The sequence below is a fragment of the Erythrolamprus reginae genome, chromosome 3, assembly GCF_031021105.1.
Source record: "Erythrolamprus reginae isolate rEryReg1 chromosome 3, rEryReg1.hap1, whole genome shotgun sequence".
Taxonomy (NCBI): Eukaryota; Metazoa; Chordata; class Lepidosauria; order Squamata; family Dipsadidae; genus Erythrolamprus; species Erythrolamprus reginae.
The window spans coordinates 67,481,701-67,504,654 of record NC_091952.1 but is presented as its reverse complement, the minus strand read 5'-3'; the positions used below and the strand labels follow the sequence as shown (position 1 = coordinate 67,504,654).

General features: G+C 36.3%; 1 protein-coding gene across 2 annotated transcripts in view; it reads left to right on the top strand.

Annotated features, from left to right (window-relative positions):
- The window catches only part of TSPAN2 (tetraspanin 2), a 61,116-nt gene that overhangs the window by 20,832 nt on the left and 17,330 nt on the right, over positions 1-22,954 (top strand). For both annotated transcript variants that reach the window (XM_070745693.1, XM_070745694.1), the window contains exon 2: positions 1,324-1,426. In XM_070745693.1, coding sequence (XP_070601794.1) covers positions 1,324-1,426 — 103 coding nt within the window. The remainder of the gene's footprint in view (positions 1-1,323; positions 1,427-22,954) is intronic.

Below are 22,954 nucleotides of genomic sequence, written 5' to 3'. Positions count from 1 at the left end.
TCTTGTTATTCAGTTTCTGCTACTATTTTCAAGTTGGAAACACCAAAGTGTTTCCATGGTGAAAGGATTTGCCAGTGCCATCATCACTGTCTGGAGGACGCTCAGTTGGGGACTCCTTTTGTGTATCTGTGAAGTTGCCCAACAAAGTGGTACCCATTTATCTACTTACCCCTTTTCACCGTTGAGCCGGCAGGAATTGGAGCATGTGGCAGGAGCTCATCCCACCTCACAGCAGCAACTAGGCCTTCAACACAAGCTTGTCATTCTTCTGCACAGCATTCTAACCTCATGAGCCACCATGCTCTTTCAGTTAATGGAGCTATTCAGTTAATGGAGTAATAAAGAAGCAGGCACATTACTATTGTATAGTAATATTACATGTATATCATTTTTAAGAATATTTAACAGTGCAATTGGTTTCCTTTGTAATAAAAAATTAACCCATATATTATAGTCTTCGGAGAGGGGCGTCATACAAATCTAATATATTATTATTATTATTATTATTATTATTATTATTATTATTATTATTATTATATAATTACAAATAATTTTAGCTTCCAAAATACATCTCCAAATTTGGGTTTACCTTATTCAAATATGGGTTTATCTGCAAGTACTGTATACTAATATTACTGTATCATAATTTTTTTAAATACCCATATATCCCATACATGCTGGTATCCCATACAAAAGACCAACTTATAGATAAATTAACACACCAAAATACTATGAAAAATGAAAAATCTATTCCTTGCAGATAAAGCAATTGTAAAAATAATATAAACATTTTGAGGGTTGGCTTAGCTGTAGCAATAGCACTTAGGACTTATATACCACTTCATAGTGCTTTACAGCCTTCTCTATATGGTTTACAGAGTCAGCATATTTCCGTCAATGATCTGAGTCCTCATTTTAGCGATCTCAGAAAGATGGAAGTTTCAATCAATCCTGAGCCAGTGAAAATTGAACTGCTGGCTGTCGGCAGAATAAACCTGCAATTCTGCGCCACCACAGCTTATCCACAATGGGCTTATTTGCCGTATATACTGTATATACAGTATATATTTTATCTATTGTATATATTGTAGTTTTATCAAACTTTCAAAGAGTACTCTGTCCCAAAAAGAGTTCATAAACCCTAGAAAGTACAAAAGGGTAATCTTAGCATGTGAATGACATTCACCATCTGTGTACTTTAGGAAGATGAGACGTGAATAATGGCTGTAGGAGGCTTCAGGAAAAACAACAAATGGTTTGCAGATTTGTCTGTGCTTGCCACCCATCTTTCTTCAGCACTTAACTTTTGCTTTGCTTTTCCAGTTTGCAGGTACAGCTGTTATCGCATTTGGACTATGGCTGCGGTTTGGAAATGTTATAAGAGATTTAGCAACTGATGAGGCCTCCCCGGAATATTTTTATATGGGTAAGTTCCATATCAAATATTACTGTGTAAATATATTTTTTCTTTCATCGCAACAGCAATAATCATGCTGGAAAAGAAAGCTTTTTCTTCCTGAATAACTTGGGGTATATTTTATAGATTTTTGGCTATTGACCATGAAGATAATCTATCACATATCATTAATAGAAGAATAATGGAGAGAGATAAATTCTTAATTCTTTTTTTCCACTTACGTTTTTCACTGATAATTTCATCCACAATCAAGTCATATGTTTTTTCTTTCATAGAACGCCAGCCTTATTTTTAAATAAGTTACAGCTTTCTCAAAATATCATCTTTGGAGAGAATATTTTTCCTTATCACCACCATCACCAATTAGATGATCCAAGTGATGTCACATGTATATTCTACCTTCTAGGGTTGATTATTTTTCACTTTTGAGAAGTTTACAGTTTTTGCATTTCATATGTTTTATAAATGCATTAATATGTTCTAAAATTTAATAAGAGATGTCTCCTGGAATAACCAACAAACAAAACTACTTATATGACCCTACATAAAGTCCCTGCACCAAATCAAAACTGTGTTATGGTCATTAATTCTACCTAATGATAATTAATTTTGTCTACCTACCATATTTTTCTGAATATAAGACACACCTTTTTCCTCCCTAAAAGAAGCTGAAAATTTGGGTTTGTCTTATACTCTGAATGTAGCTTTTTTTTTTAATTTGAAGCTTTTTTTCAGCCCTAACTAGGTGCTAACAATCTTCTTACCTTGCAGGCTCTTTCATTGTTATTCTCTAAAGAATGTTTTTCCAGGTCTAAGTCTTTGCAGACTTTTTTTCATTGCTCTACTTTCTCCAAATAAGTTTCTTTCCAGCCCTAATGAGGTGCTAGCAATGTTCCCAGCTCTTACCAGCTTGTAGGCTCTTTCATTGTTACTCTCGCTGAATAAGGCTTTTTTAAAGCCCTTACCAGGAAATAGGACTTAGTTTCCAGTCTTTAATAATCTGGATTATTCTCGTTACTCTTTCTATGAATGTATCTAAATGTGGTGTCCAGAACTGTACACTGTGCTGAAGAGTACCTCTGACCAGTGCAGAATAAAGTGAAACTAGGATTTCAAAATGATGTGTCTTGAAATAATGAACAATGATAATATCAAGGCTGTTAATGAGTACTAGAATCTAGACATTTAAGTATCATTCACATGATGCAAAATATTGCAAAGCTGTATAATCTTGTTTAAAGATTGTTTAAATATTTAATCCAATCTTGAACTGAAGAAAATGTACCAGCTTTTTTAACAGGCGGAATTGCCCAGTGAGCCCTAGATAGACTGATATAAGAAAGGCGCTAAAATACGCTAAAGCATCTATGACAAAGCTTTTCTTTCTCTTGCCTATGTCTAAATACTGTTGAGAGAGCTTAAGTGTTTTTTACGGAGTGAAGTCCTGGCTCATAGCCCAGCCTTTCAGGGATAAAGATCATCAGATGTGACGCATTACAGAAACCAAAATACCCAATAATTGGCACCTCTCTAACATATGCCCTTAGCACCAGTTTCTCAACTTAGTTTGATTTCTAGCAGATATTGAACTGAATTATTTTAGAATATCTTGAAGTCCAAATAGTTTTTAATCGATATGGTAATGTAAGATACACTTTGTTTAATTGGGAGGGGGGGTTACATAGTTCTTGAATTCCATGTCTAATTAAGTCTCGACTAAATCTCCCCCCATGTAACACCTTGAATTATCTGAACCTGAAATTACAGTCCCATACAGATATGCTAGAGATCAAGCTTCATTGAATTCAGTGGGAATTAAATATCCATATAGTGTATAGGCTTGCACTGTTAATATGCATCACTTTAACCTTCTGTTTCTTTCTAAATCTTACTGTTAACCTTCTGGCAGGGAGAAATATATAAAGTCCCAATTGCTAGTTAGAATATATTAATAGTTGCTAGCATTCAGCACTCAGAAGTTTGCCCTTTTTTGTCCTGTATTTTCCCGTGCTTTCCTTGTTTGTTTGCTTACTTACCTTTTTTGTGTCTGCCTCATTAAACAAAGAGCTACATTGCTGGCAAGACTATTTTGAATAAAACTCCCTCCCTCCTTCCCTAGATGTCTATTGTTTGATCTCCAGATTAAAAACAGATGCATTTCAGCCTGGTCCTGCTCTGTGGTCATCAATGTGGCATTTTGGCAAGGATTGATGCAAATTGTAGCCCAGTACACCTGGAGACCTATTTTACTAGCAAAATGATGTTTCTAGAAGGTATCTTTATTTGGTTATCTGTAAAGGAGTTGTGCTGCACAAGCCCTGTATATCACCTTATTTACCAAATACTATATATCATAAATATCTTTGGACGTATTCCTTCTTTAGTAAACTTCACACAGAGAGAGAGAGAGACACTAACTATAGATATTCCTAAGTGCAGCCCCCAAAGAAATTCCAAAATAAGGAACTTTAAATTCAAGATTCCACCATTTTAAAATTTTCTATTAATATTTTTTCTAGGCATATTTTGATAGGAACTGTGACATATACTATAATAGTAATGACTATTCTATTAGCAGGATCCTGCTTTAAGGGTACTATAAAATAAGCGCCTTATTTGGCCCCTTGTTTCAAGGCCAGTTTACTGGAAAAATCTGAGAATAAGGAAAGAAGAGTGATAGACATTGCCTTGGTTTTACTATGTAGCTACAGTTGTTTCCAGCGGTGGGCTATGAGCCAGATTGCTAAATTGCACTCACCGCTGCGGCTTGTAAGTTCTTGCAGGACCAGCACAATTTTGCTGCTGCACCTGTGAAGGTAGCAAAATTGCACACGGAGCCACAGGTAAAACCTCGCTGAAACACAGGCGCAATTTTGCTACCTTCACAGGTGCAGTAGCAAAATCACGCTGGTCCCGCAAGAACTTATGAGCCACCCCGGCGAGCGCAATTTAGCGTTCCGGCTCGTAGCCCACCGCTGGTTGTTTCTATCCCACCATCCTTCTGAAGCAAGTTTTTTACTTTGCAATGGCTTAAAGCTGGTATTACAGATGCAATTGATGTTCAGATGTAATATTAAGGGCTGATCGAAATCAAAAGCAACACCTGATTTCCTCATAGGTATGTCAGAGCACAAAAGCTCATTCTCTAGGCTACAAGATTGTAGAAAGAAGTCTTCGGGCAGCAAATCATTTCAATATCTTGACACTTTTGACAAAAATAAAGATATTAGCTTGATAAATGTTTCGTTCTTAAGTGAGGTAACTCATCCAAGGTCAGGAAAAGGCAGCTTTATTATTGTGGACTACAGCTGAATCCTTTGGGGATCACAGTGTAACTACACTTCTTCCAGATAGTATATAACTATTAAAATTTATTCATTTATTTATTTAGTCAAACATATATAAGATTACAGTAAAAATATAAACATATACACATGAGATGATTTTTAATACATGGGAACATTAGGACAGTGACAATAGGTATGAGGGTGCACTTATGCACGTCACTTACAAACCTCTTAGGAATGGGGTGAGGTCAACAGTAGATAGTCTAAGGTTAAAGTTTTGGGGATTTGGAGAAGAAACCAGAGTCCAGTAGTGTATTCTAGGCATTGACCACTATGTTGCTGAAGTCGTATTTTCTGCAATTGAGTTTGGAGCGCTTTACCTTAAGTTCATATCTCTTGTGTGCTCATGTATTGTTGTGGTTGAAGCTGAAGTAGTCAGCTTTCTAAGAAGACTTTTTAAAAATAAACAAAATTTTTATTATATAATTTTTTAAATTTGTTATAGAACTTTTTAATATAATAATAATTTAAGGTTTGTAGTTTCTTTAAGATATTAACTAAAAGAAAAATGCATTAGCAGCAAAGGTTAAACGAAAGATATAATTCTTAATAATAGAGTGGCAGACTACTTTTGTAAAAAATAATCAATAACTTGATAGGCATTCGATCAGAGGTCTTCGATTTTGGCAACTTTAAGACATGTGGAGCTCAATGCCACAAGTTGAAGTCCACAAGTCTTAAATTTGCCAAGTTTGGGGACCCCTCCATTAGATCCACTGAGATAGTGAGTGTCTTCTTTAAAAATGACTTTAGTATGACTAGCTTCAAGATAAATCTTCCCTACATTGTCTCATTTTTTGTCATGGTGATCCATCTGGCCAGATTGCTTTTTAATGATGCTGTGGAGGAAAATTGTATTAAATATTTCATCAACATTGAAAATTTGGAAGCAAGCATAATTAGAAATCAAATTCAGTTCTTGACATTTTTCTCCATTAACAACCATTTTAGAAATTTGCCCTTGACTATCAGTTGTATTATCATATAACATATATCGAAGCAAGACTTTATAAAATTGTCTATTTAAAATGCCTACCCATGATGGCTGCCACAATCCATAATCTCTCAAAGATTGGGCAAGTTTGGCTGCATTCTATGTTTTGAGGCTACCTATGCAATTCACCAAAGCTACTCTTGCTTCTTCTCTGGAGCCTAAGAACCTCATTCATCATCTGAGTGGGACACATAGCAAGATTACTATTTTACCGCTGTTAACACCAGTGCACTTTCATGTTCTTTGGCCCGTTTCAACTGACAACAGCCTGATGTAAGAGTTATTTGTGGTTGCATTTCTGCAAGGCTACTATTCAAAAGTTTGGTGAAAGAAAGAATAACAGGCAATTCATGTGACAGAGAGAGGTAAATCTGCTGAGTTATGTTAAACATCTTTTTTCCTAGTTATTTACATTGGCATTGTTACAGCTATTCACTGGCTTCGCAGAGCCAAGCATCTCCAATGAAATCAGTCCAAGATAATGCTATGTTTCCTTCTTTGGGCATCTTTTTTGATCAGATACATGTTTTTGAGAATCACAGTCTTTGTATTTATACGAAGGATGCAGTAGGTTGGTTTTAAATGGACCCTCTTTGGTATGATATGACTTTCCTGAAGCAAACTCCTCAAAAGAGAAATTAATTGCATTTCTCCCCACTTTTGCATGAAAAGTCCTCCATAAGACAAGGTGTAGTGTATAATGAAATTATGCGTTCTGCCATATTTTTCAGAGTATAAAATGCACTGGAGTATAAGACACACTTTAGTTTTTTGGGAGGAAAATTGGGAAAAGAATCTGCCTACCAGGTATTCATCTGGCTAACACCCTTAGCCAGCATATTATTTTATCCCCTGGTTAGGGCTTAAAAAAAACTTTATTTGGAGAGAGTAACAATGAAAGAGCTTGCAAGCCGGTAAGAGCTGGAAACATCATTAGTACCTGGAAAGAAACATTCGGAGCAAGTAGAGCAATGGAAAAAAAACCCTACAAAGACAGGGTTTGGAAAATATTCTTAGCAGAGAGTAATAGTGAAAGAGCTGGTAATCCGGTAAGAGCTGGGAACATTGTTAGCACCTGGTTAGGGCTGGAAAGAAACATTTGGAGCATGTTGGATCAATGGGGAAAAAAACCTGCAGACATAGGACTTGGAAAACATTCTTCGCAGAGAGTAACAATGAAAAAGCTTGCAAGTCAGTGTGCACTGTGGTGCCTATCGTCCCCTGTCCAATTCTCTTTTCTTACCTCTTTTATCTTATATATTCTCTCCTCTATATATATTCTCTTCCTATCCACTTCCCTTCTTTTTACTTCCTATCTTTATATATATATTCCTAATGTATATTCTCTCTCATATGTATTGTATATTGGACAAAGAATAAATAAATAAATAAATAAAAAATAAATAAAAATAAATTGTTAGCACCTGGTTGGGGCTGGAAAGAAACTTACTTGGAGCAAGTTAGAGCAATGAAAAAAACCCTGCAAAGACTTAGGGCTTGGAAAACATTCTTCACAGAGAGAAACAATGAAAGAGCCTGTACGATAAAAGCTGGGAAGATCATTAACAGCTAGTTAGGGCTGAAAGAAAATGCTACATTCAGAGTATAAAATGCACCCAAATTATCAGCCTCTTTTAGGGAGGAAAAAGGTGCATTTTATACTCTGAAAAATATGGTAATTTCATTATCTATAGAAACTTCAGAAGTGGCCATCATGTCTACATACTGAGGTGCACAGGATGCTGTTATCTTCCCACCAATTGGTACTTATTGTGGTTTCTATTTTATCTACCTGTATTTGCATGCTTTTGAGCTGCTACATTGGCAGGAGCTGGGGAAAGAACAAGAGCTTATCTCATCATGTGGTGCTTGGGTATTAAACTACCAACATTCTGGTCAACAAGCCCAGTACAAGGAAGCACAACCATCATATTTAAATGGTCAGTCATCTCACAAAAACATGTGTCTGAATGGACAGATTTGTCAGGTCCCTGGTTTTATTAGCCAACTGAAGACTCATGGAAGTATCTGGAGAAAATGTATCTTCCACCCAGTGATGGGCTACCAAAATTTTTACTTCCATGCTATGAGTGTGGCATATGCATTTTGTTTCAACATCTTTCAGTGAAAATTGGGTGTTCTGGGGTGGAGCTCCATTTTCGCTACCCCACTGCATTCCCCCCCATCTGGGCGGTAGCCCACCCCTGATCTACTATATAAAGTGTATGTACACACATGCGCGCACAGCTCTTCTAAAATTATACACATTCAACCTCATTTACTGTGATAAGAAAAACATACCCAGATCCCAGAAGAGAAAAAAGAAAAAAAGATATCAAAATGTTGCTACCGGTACTGCCCACCACTGCTTCCACCTGAACTTTCTCATAGCGAGTAGCTATTTTAGTAAATAGAGCTGTGCAAATCCTTTGAAATAATTTTTTCACATTGTAATGTTTGGAGAAACATCTTTCTCCAAATCATTGAAGCAGCTGTATCTTTTTCTGGGCTCTTTGAAAACATTCTCCTGCTGTCTCCAAATGCTTTCCATACCCAGCTAGTATACATCAGATTGAGTGTAATGATTAAATTATTGAACAAGTAGACTCACATTTGAATCTCCCCCAGGGACATTTCTACAGAACTCATTGGATAATTTTTGTACAATCATTTTATTTCACTATAACCCCTCCTACACTGAGACCTCTGGACTGTCAATAAATAAATAAATAAATAAATAAATAAATAAATAAATAAATAAATAAATAAATAAATAAATAAATAAATAAATAAATAAATAAATAAATAAATAAATAAATAAATAAATAAATAAATAAATAAATAAATAAATAAATAAATAAATAAATAAATAAATAAATAAATAAATAAATAAATAAATAAATAAATAAATAAATAAATAAATAAATAAATAAATAAATAAATAAATAAATAAACAAACAAACAAACAAACAAACAAAAACACCTATTTCATATAAAATATGGTTCGGGTTAGACTGAATTTAATTTTACAAATATTTGTAAATGTTATGCTGATATTTGGCATGAATGTAATTTTACATTTGCAAAATCTTGCAGAAAATTTCACGTTACTGTGAAACTCTACTTTGTTTAGTACAAGAACAGGAAAACTCTGGCCAATCCAAAGTTCCTGAACTTTAACTCTCAGACATGCAGTAATTGAGGAATGCTGGCATTGGGGGCTATTGATGTCCTTCCCTTGTTTTTAATGTAAGCAGATTTACCCATTTTTCTTGATCAGCTAATAAAAATCTAGAGCAACATCTGTGGATGAAGGACAAAACAAAACACAGTGAAATGAGATACTAGGAATGTGAGAAAACAATAATAACAAATAAGATATTGATAACCAAATGAAATAATAGTGAATACCAATTGTTTTTCACCAGAAAATAATTTGATACTAGAAGGGATTGTATTTTCCCTCCTCGCATGAGGACATTAATGATATATTCTTCATTATTTGTTTATTGTTGTTATTGTTGATGTTGTTTATTGTTTTGTTGTTGTGGTTTCATTTTTGTTTGTATTCTTCCTTTTTTTATATTTTGCAAATATGTAAATGTATATATGTTTCTTTGGGGTTTTTTTACATTGGTTATTATTATGTTATTATGTTGTTTTTAAAATCAATTTAATAAAAAATATTTTTTTTAAAAAAGGAATGTGAACTTTAAAAAGTCACTACACATAGTCCTCAACTTACAACAATAGAGCCCAAAATTTCTGTTGCTAAGTGAAACATTTGTTCTGTGAATTTTGCCCCATTTTATGACTTTTTTGTCACTGTTGTTAAGCGAATCACTGCAGTTATTAAGTGAATAACACAGTTGTTAAGTAAATCTGGCTTCCCCATTGCCTTTGCTTGTCAGAAGGTCGCAAAAGGTGATCACATGACCCTGGGACACTGCAACCATCATAAATATGAGTCAGTTGTCAGGCATCCAAATTTTGATTGTGTGTCCATGGGGATGCTGTAATGGTCATAAGTGTGAAAAAATGGTCATAAGTCACTTTTTTTCAGTGCCGTTGTAACTTTAAACCATCACTAAATGAAATATTATAAGTCAGAAACTTCCTGTAGTTTCTCCTCCTGCTCAGGTCAGTTTTGCTGCTCTCTGAGTAGCAATATGAAGACTTGGTTACAACTGCTAGAAAGTGTCTGGAATTTTCTTCCTCCTTTCAGGCTGTTGTGTATTTTTGGACAGGTCCTGCTAGATCGGCCCTATTTTTAACTTTACAATAATTTACAATTATAGTCCTGTACTTTCCATTGACTTGGCACATGCCTGCTGGGTTAAGCCCCATCGCTGCCCACAAAGTAGGCTTTTGCTGCTGGATCTCTTTCCTGGGCTTATTCTGAAAACCTGCTCATCTTTTCCATCCACTGGCTCCGTCCCCTTGGCAACAAGCTGGCAGCTGTGCTCATAGCTCAAGCATGCATTGCAGGGTAGGAGTTGGGCCATACCAGGTGGAATAAAATCCCTTATTGACTTCAATTAAATTCCACCAAGGATGTCAGGCAATATGAGCTCCCACCGTTCCATCTCTGCATAATCTATCCACCTGTCAACCGAGTGCGATTTAAAATCTCAGAGATTACAACCAAATGACAAGCGCTTGGGAACTAACAAACTTACACGGAACTGGCTATCTATAATCAGTGCTTTAGGATTCTCTGGTCCACTTAAAGAGTCTCAGTGTTTATACATTATTTTGCAAGCTTAGCTTCTGAAAGATGGCTATAAATAAATTAGCCATCCACCCCAACCAAATCTAATAAGCTATTAATCATGTCAGAGGAGCTTATGATTTAACAGTTAAACTAAATTTCACAGAGTAAGATTTGAAACTTTTATTCCCAAAACTCCGAAGATCTGACACTAATCAGAGGAGGTAGTACTCATTCTTAATCCAATGTTAATATTGCTAGTCCACGACAGGAAACATTGTGATAGTACCTTTCTGGTATCGTTTCTGAGTCTCTGATCCAGGGGCAACCACTGATAGAACTGTAATGACAAATTAGACATTTAGATTTTCATATATCGCCATTCCAGTTTGTGAATCGTAGCACACAGTGGGGAAATGGCTCCCCCATTTTGCATATGACTCCACTTTCAAGCTGTTTTTAGTAGCAGCAATGGATTGTGACTTCAAATCAACTCTTTATTATGGCAGTACAAGTACCAAACCAGTTAGGACTCAGACCTCACCCTCCACTCATACTTCTCATTTGCTCCCTGAAATAGATATGGGAATAAAGGCTGCTGTATTCGGGCATCACAAATCTGAGCATACATAAAATGACAGAAAAGGGAGACAGAAAACTCCACACGTTTGCAATCCAAATATGTTAACCCTACTTGGAGGAGACAACTTAAGAAACAGAAACAATGTTATTCATAAATTGGAGTGGAAAATCAGGACCCGTATTTATGTGGTCTGGGGTCCCTTAGTAGCGATGGTCTTTACTTTGTTGATGTATCAGGTAGATGATACATCATAGTAATGCCCAATTATTTTACTTTCTTCTCCACATTAAAACCTGTTTTATTTATCAATGCTCTGTCGCGGTTTGTAAATGATTAAAGTCCGTTAGAACCTTAACCCCACTGAGTGGATGGATAAAAGCCTTAGTCATTTTTTCAAACAAGATATATTTATTGTAAAAACAGAAATAAAACATGTCTCGAGGGGCAACATAACAAATATGTCTTTACATGATGGAGGATAGGAGAGAGGAGGGTGAGGAATGAAGAAGAAGGAATTGAGCTGGCAGGATATTGCATCATAATAGGAGGATTTAATAAGGCACACTTTAGTTAACTCTTTCATTACTAAATGTCTCTGAAAGGCTGTCAATATTCAGCGTGACAGTGTTGCTCCTTTTTATTGAATGTTTTTTTGTTTGTTAATCTTGAAACTTGCTAATGACCCTAATTCTTTTTAATTTCTCATTATTCTTTTTAATTGCTTATTAATATTTCAATTCCCTTTAAGGGATTTTCCAAAACTAATATCAAATTTCAAGTCATTTCTTTATTTAATATTTATTCCTACAAACCTCTGTTCCTGTCGTATATCTCTATTCAAAATCTTAGGAACCAAAATACAGAAGACAGGAGATAGTGGGCAGTCCAGTCTTGTTCCTTTGGTTTTTTTAGATTGCCAATAACAATAATTTGTGCTTTCTATGGAGTATAAATCAACTTCACTCATTTTATAAATTTGCTTCCAAAATTAATATTGCCTGAAATTTTAATTATGAAAGTCTAGTTTGCATTGCCAAAAGTTCTCTGTGCATCAGAAAAAAAGGAACACAATTTATTTTTTATTATGTCAAATATTCTAGAATGTCCAATATAGTTCTAACATGGTACTTGGTCTTTGAACTAAAAACCACAGTTAGCAATGAGTCTAAAAATCAGTGACCTTCATGAATAAATTCCTGAAAAATTATTTTGAATCTATCAACTACAATTGTTGTGGAAAACATTATCATTATTCAGTAATGGCATTGATCTGTAATTTCTTATTAAAGACAAATCATATCAGTCTTGCTATGTTAGCCTCTTTCAAAGTTCCTCTAAAATAAAATTCATTTTTTGTAGAGTTTATAAAAGTTTATCTTCAAGCCATTTACATTAAAAACATGATAATCAATCTGGTCCAGCCATTTTTCTTGGCTTAATCTTTTTAATAGCTTTATAAACTTCCTTTATTGTTATAGGTCCATTCATAATTTGCCAGTTTCTCTGTAATCCTTGCTAGATTTTGTTTTTGTAAATATTCGTCTATTTTCTTTAAAAGAAATATCATGTCCTTTATAGTGATGAAACATCATGTCCTGATAATAGTGATAAAACATTTTTGCATAGCTATATTATCTGTTAGTGCCGTACCTCCTTCTTGAGTGTCAGTATAATTTTATTTTCCTTTCTCGTTTTATACAGCAACCATTTTCCTGGTTTACTTGCAAATTCTTTTTTGTTTTTTGTTTGCTTTACATAATTCATTGTTATTTCCATTTCTCTTACTGTTACTCTTAATGTGCAATGCTGTGAAAGTTTAATTTGAGAAATACTTAACTTCTCTTCAAATTTCTCATGACTCTTCTTTTGAACTGAATTGCTGTATAAAATAACCTCTCATATAAGCTTTCTTGTACCCCAAACCATTATTGAAACATTGCCTTGCTTATTTCTGTAATATTTCATTGAATTTACTGTAAAATAACTACTTTTCTTTTTGTAACCCAAACTCATAGGATGATAATCAGAAAATATTCTTTTCTTTTTTACAAAATTTTGTTCAGGACAACGCTTTCTGTATTATCAATCTTCAATCTTGTATTAATATGCTGTTGCAGAATTTGATCCTCTGCTTTCTTCCTCACAATTACCCAAATTTTTCTCCAATCATCTATTTATAACTGTTGTCTTACTCTCCAAATTTTCCACTCTATTGTTAACTTAGCTTGGTCTAGTATAGTCACTGTTTCATAGTTGAAACTACAGTATAGTGAAGTCTTTAGTTGGTTTGTGTGCTAAGGTGATGCCATGTGGATCTAATAGTCTGGGGCTTGTTTTTGAAATGTTTTTTATACATGGCAACATTATATTTTTCACACCTTGTGTTGGCTGTATTTTGGGGGGTTGAATGGTCAGGCACTTTTTGATAAAGTTGTGTGGGTATCCATTTTGTTGAAAAATGTATATTGCATTAAGCAACAATCAAACCAAAACATTTGGGAATTCTTGAGTAGAAGTCATCTTCTTCCTAGCCTTCTTAGCATCTCTTACCTCCTCTGTTGGGTTTATTTGGAAAGAATGCTCACAATTCTCTGCCCCCTTATTATTTCATGGTGCCAGATTTGCTCTGAGTAAAATCTTAGGTAGGGAGTGGCTACCCTTCCTTTTCCAACGCTTTTCAACTGCTGTTTGTTTTAGAAAAATCTTAATGGGACAGCTTGTGCTTTTAGGATATGAAGTCATGTCTGCCCTCAAAGTTAGCAGATTTCCTCCTTGGAAATGGGTACCTACACAAAAGCGTAGCTAAAATAAGAGCAAGTTTCCTCTTGTTTCATCCATGCCCCTGGTAGCTTTCCTTCTCTTGTAAAGTTAAAATTATAATCTGTGCTTTACTACTTTTGATTAAACCCTGCTTATTGACTTTGCAAACTGCGAAAGCCAAATGAAATCTGAAACTAAGGGGAAGAATTGTCTCTTATACGATGTCAAGAATTTGCTTATAAAATTAGCAGGGTGGAAAGGAAACAATTCTCCTGCTACCCAGAATGTGAATTATATCAATTCTGTGATAAGAAATTACAAGGGAAGGGGAACATTGTTGTTTAAAAGGGCATATAGAAGTGGAGTACAGGATAAGGCAAAGAAGTATTGGGAATGGATAAGGAGATGGCTACATCTACAGGAGAACAAATAGCATTTAAACCTGAACTATTTTTATTAGCAGTCATTAACAATAAGATAAAGACACAAATCCAGTACATCATTTTACAAATAATAACAGCAGCAAGAATTGTAATATGCTCAGTACTGGAAACTTGAAAATAATCCAAGTGATGAAAGGTTTATACATAAAATACCCAAATGTGCAGAGATGTACAGGCTCACTTTGAAAATGAAAGGCAAAGAGGAAACAGGATTTTATGAGATGTGGAATAGGTGGTATAATTGGTTAGAGCAGAGAAATAAAGATGTATGGAAATAAATGTAAATAACCATATGATATATATGACACAGTACTGTTAAAAAAGTTTATTGGTTTGTATGTTAAAAATAAATAAACAAAAGAACTGGAGTACAGGAGAATGAAATTTGACAGCAGTTTTGAACATACAACACCAAGCCATGTGCTATGACTTGCTAGGCTTGTTTCATAAGTTACATTAAGCAACAAGGAAACCAAATAATAATATAGTGCTACTATAACAAGGAAAAACAGATGTCTACCTCTAGGGAAACTCCCAGCGTTTTTAGCTGCCACCTACTATACAATGATGTCATTTTAAAAGAAGGAAATAAATCCACCAATAACCAGATTTTTTTCAGCCAATGTATATTGTTCTGCCGGTGTGTCCTAACCGCCCGTAATTACAGGGTAATTAGTCCAGAAAGACACACACCACACGATAGAAGGAAAACCAAAAGTCTTTATCAACAGAAAAACAGAAACAGCTCCCTTTTTAAATGTCAAAGGGATTTTCTGATACACACAAGGCACAGGTTAAATGCAATCCAATTTCTCACCCAATAACTGGGAAATTGAGTCCAATTCTAAAGTCCAGAAAGTCCACACACAAACTCAAACAGGGAAACAGCAAAAACCACGATCTTGACGAAACTATGAATCAGATAAAGTGCCACGAGGCTAAACCAGCACGTTGCTCTTTTATCTGTAGCACTAATTACAGCAGCCCCACCAACCACAGGTGGCCTCACTTATCTCCTGTAATAATCCTTCAATTGTTCTCTCCTATGCATCACTCTACGCATGCGTGGAACTGTCATAAGTTCTTGTTCAGAATCCAGGGATGATAAGGATGATTGATCTCTTCCTGGGCTGTCTGCCAAACTCCCCTCTTCCCTGCTACTCACGCTTCCTTCGTCAGAGGAGCCTTCGTCAGGAGATTCTATTGGAAGCAAAATAGACCTGTGGCCTGTGGATGTTTCCCCCACCTCCACCTCCACATTCCTTGGGGCAGGAGCTGGGCCAGAGCCAACCACAACATACATCAGGGGGGGAAATATGTTTGTCTCCCTCCTTTTGCTTTTCCATAAAAGAGGAGGATTCCCACTCACCTCCCTATAGACTGCAAATTGCAGCAAGTGCCATGGGAGACAAGCAGTCTGGGTTTATTCTGTGTCATGTACAGCTTGGGAACTCACTGGCTTGTGATGTGGCCAGATTTAGCATAATATGTAAATCTGGAAATAAATATTATTTACTTCCAGATCTGCCACTGTCATACTTTTTTTACATTTAATCAGCTTTAACACAGTTTTGAAGGTAATTCCTGCAGACATATGCTTAAATTAGCAGCTTTCTACTTTAGGTAATAAGGAACAAGTCTAGTATTTTATAACAGGAGTGTTTTGAAAAGAGGTAAGGTATTTGGTTGGGATCTAAGTTTCATTTGAGATTTAACCCGGGCTCTGTAAGTTAAGAAACCATGAGTCCTAGTTTGGCCAACTGGGTGATTGTGGGCTACTCACTTTCTCTCGGAACGAGGCAAAGAATAATTTTAACAAGCAAACTGCAGGGACTTGTCTAAGCAGTCTCAGAGAATTGATTAAAAGGGTGGGTGGGTGTTGGATGATGTCATTTTAAACAATGTATGCAACGTGCTGTTTGGGTCACAATGCCTACTTGAAAAGGTAGGTCGAGTTGTCCTGATCTTTGATAAACAAAAAGATTAAAACACTGTTAAGGCTGTCCCAGACTGCCATCTTTCTTTTTCATAACGACAAAATTATTTTAAAAATTAATTAATCATTTAAAGCTACTACTGGGTCATTCCATGTGAAGTGAACCAATGGTCCCCATCTTACCATTTCAGATTTTGATGAAATTTGGCACATAGTTTCTTTATGATATAAAACTATGTTGTGCAAAATTTTAGTTCAAAAGACTAAAAATTGGGAGTTCTAGGAGACCTCACTTTTACTACACTTGTATTAAAGGTGCAGTGCAGAAATCACAGGCTGCCCGTAAAAAGTTGAGGACATTTTTACAATCCTTATATGAAGAGACACCAAAATTAAAACAATATATTCTTAAAGAGGAGAGTCTGCTCTTTCTAATGGTGCTAAACTGAAGAGGATTGAAGCTGTTCCATAGGATCAGAGATAGCCAAAATTTGGCAAAAACCCATTAAATACCAACTTTGAACTCTTATATTTTTTCAACAACTTGAAGAAAATTGCTGCAAATTGAAAGTCCTCATTGCAACTGTATACTTAGTACACCTGCCAAAAATCAGCCTGAAAGGCCAAGTAGTTTTGAAACTACAGCAGCCTGAAAATTGCTGTAAATTCATTTTTGAGGGGTTTTTTTTTGCAAAGTTTGACCCTGAACCATGTAAAACATAAGAGGACTAGGTGCATGGGGTTTTGCCAGTTTATAAAGCCTTCCAAGATGTGCAGGTTCTCCAAATATCTCCAACATACTACTGAAACTGCCGCATTTACAGCTTCTGGAAGTTGGCCCAAAATGTCATTTTTTGCAGACTCAGCATTTTGCAACCCTTTACTTGAGGTTTCCTAGAACTCCCAGTTTTTAGTCTTTTGGACTAAAATTTTCACAGCATAGTTTTATATCATAAAGAAACTATGTGCCACATTTCATCAAAATCTGAGATGGTAAGGTGGGGATGTTTAAAATTGATCCACTTGACATGGAATGACTATTATGAGGCCACTTTACAATGCAGTTTTTAAGATACTGAAATTTCCTTATGGATTTTGTGGCTGCAGAAAACTAGAGCATTACTGGATAACAGCGGACAGATATAGTAAGTTCTCAATGGTTCTCTGGGAACCATTTTTTTAAATATATATATAATATATCTGTCTGCCATAGAACTGGTTAGTAGAGAAATTCAGATACTTTCATACTATGAACTATCCCCAAATAAAAATTTGTGGTAGCAAACATGCTCTATGCTCTTGGGTGCTGAAAGTGTATGTTTGCATGCTATCACACGTTTGTGTGCACCCACACCCATAATTCACTGCTCCCCATGCCTTGCCCCCTGTGCATGGGGGTTCATGTGACCCACACACACTAACACTTCCCTATGCATGTGCACATGACCCCCCCATTCCCGTGTTTCCCAACTCCTGGGGGACCCGGTAGGCCCATTTTTGCCCTATCAGGCTCCAGAGGCTTTCTTGGAGGCAAAAAATGATCTACCCCTACCCCTGAAGGCCCTCTGGAGGCTGAAAATGGCCTCTGAGAGCCTCCACGTGAGCCAAAAATAAGCTTGCCAATGCGCACATGCGCATTGAGCTAATCAAGGGCAACAGCTTGGGTGCCAGCAAATATAGCTACGCATGCCACCTGTGGCACATGTGCCATAGATTCACCATCACGGCTATAAGCTATTGCTCCTACACTCCAAATCTTTAATTACATTAGACATTTTAGCAGGCATAGAGAAGTTTTGATACAATATGTATACAATGTTTTTCCCCAATTGTGAGCTGATCCTCTAAAATGCTTTCAATTCCTGCTGCAATTATAATAAGTACACAAATAAATCTAGATAATACTTTCCTCCAATTCACTGGCAAAATTGTGAGGGAACAGAGAAAAGAAATATAATTACCTTGCTTCTAATTATCTTGAGCCATTAGGTCTCTGCATTCTCTTTCAAAACGAGGAGATCTTATTCTTAATTTCTCTTTTAATATCTTTCCCTTGTACGCAATTGCATCTGTGGGAGCTGTTTGTGCTACAAAAACCTATTTAAAATTCTTTGCTATAAAACTTGGAAAAGTATCCACTACGAAGAAAATAATTGCTGAAACCAATAGTTTAAGATACTAGTTCCTTCTTGGTGTGCTACTGTCAAACCTCAGCTTCATAATACTGTCATGATAAAACATGAGCATGCAAAAATACAGGAGGGAGTTATAGCTATATTGTTCTTGAAGCTTGAGACACTCCAGTGATAGGATAGAATAGAATAGAATAGAATAGAATTCTTTATTAGCCAGGTGTGATTGGACACACAAGGAATTTGTCTTTGGTGCATATGCTGTCAGTGTACATAAAAGAAAAGATACATTTGTCAAGAACCATGAGGTACAGCACTTAATGACTGTCATAGGTACAAATAAGCAGTCAGGAATCAATATTAATATAAGGATACAATCAACAAGTTACAGTTATACAGTCATAAGTGGGAGGAGATGTAAAAGGAATGATGAGAAAACGTAATAGTAATGCAGCCTTAGTGAATAATTTAAAACATAAAGAAGGCAATTCACCTCTTATCTCTGTTCTGTTGATCAAGTGGAAAGGGAATGGCAAAGATGAACCTATTGTAAACAAGTCCCAAACTTCTAGGGATTTTTGTCTTTTTTGTTATGTGTTTTGGGCAGGAGAAACATTGATGTTTAAAAAAAAAGTTTTGAGTTTTCTAAACCTGGATGTTATGATTAAATAGCCTTTCACTGGGTTATTTGGAGCAATTTATTTCCTATCCAATTTGGTCTTTTGTTATTAGAAAAATAGAAACATAGAAGACTGACGGCAGAAAAAGATCTCATGATCCATCTAGTCTACCCTTATACTATTTCCTGTATTTTATCTTAGGATGGATATACAGTATGTTTATCCCAGGATGGATATATGTTTATTTATTGTTGTTCAGTCACTAAGTAGTGTCTAGTGCTTTGACCAGAGTCTCCTATTTCCCAGAATTTATCCAAATTCATGTTCATCTCTTTGATGACACTATCTAAAACCATCTCATTCTCCTAAGCCCCTTCTTCTTTTGCCTTCAATCTTTCCCAACATGAGAGAGTCTTTTCCAATGAGTCCTCTCTTCTTAATTGGTGGCCAAAGAATTTGAGCTTCAGCTTCAAAGAACAGTCGGGATCAATTTCTTTTAGGATTGACTGATTTGATCAAGGGACTCTTAAGAATTTGATCAAGGGACTCTTAAGAATCCTCTCCAGTACCACAATTCAAAAGCATCAATTCTTCAGTGCAATTTGACCTTACAGACTGGCTATTAGGATAGTAGTAGATACCTCTGCAGAGTTTGGACTTATATGCATATCCATAATTATGTGCAACACATTTGGAACACCATAAATAACATGTTATTCAGGAGAATTTAGTTTTGGAAAGTTTTTGTGTCACAATCTGAAGCTGGTCTAATAAGAAAAGTGAATGTTCTAGAGCTTCTTGGAACATTTTAGATGAGATTTTTGCATGACATACATCATTTTGGGAGCAAGGACCATTGTGTGGACATCATATTGATGTCATTAGAAAAACTAAGATGCAACTTTAGGCTCTTTTGGTTTGTGGGTTCAGGAAAAAAATTGTGACTTAAAATTATAATTCTTTACATAAGAACATAAGGAGAGCCATGCTGAATCGGGCCAAAGCCCATCGAGTCCAGCATTCTGTGTCACATAGTGGCCCACCAATTGTCCATGGGGATCTTGAGCAGAAAGAAAAGGCAAAACCCTCCCTTTCCCTTGACCCCCAACAAATGGTACCCAAAGTAATCCAGCCTGCTTCAACCAACATAGAGGATATCCGTTTCAGTAACCACCAATACTCTTGGCATCCATGAATCTGTCTAATCCTGCCTTGAAGCTATCTAGGCTGACAGCTGTCACGAGCTCTTCTGGAAGTGAATTCCCTAAGCCAATGACCCTCTGGGTGAAGAAATATTTCCCTTTATTCGTCCTCACTTTCTTACCTATGAGCTTTATGGAGCGCCCCCTCATCCTAGCATTGTGTGATAGAGAAAAGAATTTTTCTCTACCCACCTTTTCTGTCCCATGCATGATTTTATAAACTTCGATTAAGTCAAGTTACTCAATCCAAAAACTGGCTGCAAAATTATTAAAATAGATTAAATGTATTATTAGTGGTTTGATGCTGAAGACTCTGTAGATAGCAGGTACTGAAATATTAATAATAGTAACTGATGATGACATTGACAAGTTGGAGGCCACAAAAAACCAATAGCTTGCAGTGCCCATCTCTGAACAACTTCCAAAATGTCTCCAAATTACAAAGACAAATGGTTTGTTTCACGTTCCAAATTATATTCTGTTGTGATTAGCTCTGGCCCAGCTCCTGCCCCAAGGACTGTGGATGTGGGGGAGACATCCACATGCTGCAGGGCTGTTTTGCCCCCGGTGGAATCTGCTGATGAAGGCTCCTCTGACCAAGAAGACATGAGTGACAGGGAGGAAGAGAGTGTGGCAGACAGCTCAGAAGGAGATCAATTATCTAGCCCCTCCTTGGATTCAGAACAAGAGTTAATGATACAGCCACGCATGCGTAAAGCGATGCATAGGCAACAACTGAGAGATTATTATCAAAGAAAATGAGGCCACCAGTGGTTGGATGGGGCTGTGGTAATTAGTGAGGCTGCTATAAAGAGCAGCCTGTGGGTTTGGCCATTGTGGAGGATTATCTGATCGTTGTGTTTCATGCCTGCTTTGCTGACTTTGATCTTTGTCTGCTGATTTTTCCCCGCTTTGAAACTAAACCAGAGCAAAGTGTGTTTCACTTTGTGAAAGAATAAGGACTGTGAATTGCCTCACAGCTGCAAGCTAAGTATCACAGAACTGATAAGGGACTTGTACAAATTACCAATTTGTTTGGAGACAAGTGCTCTTTGCTATACAAAAAGAGTGCTTCGTTTATTTGCATTTTTCGGTATAAAGAACATTGTTTTGAATTTTCAAACATGTGTGTGTCTGAAATTGTATCTGGGCATTTTGGGGAGGATTCTACCAGAAAGCTCGACAGAACAATATTCTATTGATGGAACATAACAACACTGGAAGTGTTGATGTTGTTGTTTGTCTCCAAGCAGCTATAAAGGTGCTACAATAAATATTGTATGTCTTATGATTTCTTTGGCTTGGCTTTTTAAATCAGCTTGTATATAAACCAACCAGAGAGCTCCTTATCTAGTTGTCTGTTGTCTGGTCTCTCCAGAATAGTTGCAGTTGCTAGCTTTGCAAAGAAGGACTTACATCATTAGACATGGTGTAATTGGCGCTGCGGGATTTAAGTAAATTAGATATCAGCTGCATAAACAGGGAAACTTCCTCTGAGGTTAATTGTGTGTGGAAACATAGCTGAAAGTTTGCATGTCACCTTAGAGACAGGGCTCTGAAGCGGAGAAGAAACAAAGGAAGCCCAGCTTTTGTGTCTGTAATATAGTAGTTCTTGTCGCCAACAATGCTACACACCCTGTGCAGCTGCAGAGTCCTCTCCAACCATCCCATAAGCAGTGCAGTGAGATGGAATTCTGCATTCACCACTTGAGACAAAGACGGTCTTCATCTTCGATGGTCATACAAAGTGCTCTTTTTCTTGCTTGCTCGATTGTTTGGCCTTGTTGCAAGGCAACTGATGTCTCTGCCATACTCAGATGGGACTCTCTTATTGCTAAGAGCAAATCAAAGGGGAAAAAGCTTTGACCTTAAGTAAGAAGAAATAAGCCAACTTTCCTTTTTTTTTACTTTTTAGGCAATTTTGGGGGGGGGAAATAGAACTGAGATGGTCATGTCATGAGGATACTTTATTTAACCATAGAGGTTCTTCCAAGGATGTTTGTCACACAGAGGGTGTGCATCCTCACCATAGCTACCTACTTAGAGACATTCAGCTCTTGAATAGCATGAAAGGAGCCACAAACATTCATGCAAGATTTGACCAGGAATACACACACAAAATGAGGAAATTGGCAAATGAAAAATTAAGTTTAATTCTATTCAGATTAAATTAAAATATGGACATAATTAAACATTAAATACAGATAATGTTATTCTCATGCATCAAACAATTTTTGATTCATTGTGTAGCTTTGCCTTAATGACAAGGGCCACAGAGCAGAGGTACCTAAGAAAATTGTTTCTAGTTCATTAAATCTATGTAAGTATCGAAAGTGTTTCATGTATGAACACTTAATTGCTCAATGACCTATGACTAGTGGTTCTCCTTGCTCAAGGCAGCCCCTGCAAATCCCTTGGCCTTACCGTGATTTCCCTACAGTGGGGGTTTATTTATTTTTATTTTTTTATTTAGTCCAATACATAATACACATTGAAGAGAATAGATATGTAGTAATATAACTAAAGAAACGAATAGAAGAAAAGATATAAAAGTATAGGTGAACAAATTTGAAAGGAAGAAAAGATAAATGAGATAAGGAGAGACAATCGGACAGGGGACGGAAGGCACACTGGTGCACTTATGCACGCCCCTTACTGACCTCTAAGGAACCTGGCGAGGTCAATCGTGGATAGTCTAAGGGAAAAATGTTGGGGGTTAGGGGTTGACATTGCTGAGTCAGGTAATGAGTTCCACGCTTCAACAACTCGGTTGCTAAAGTCATATTTTTTACAGTTAAGTTTGGAGCGG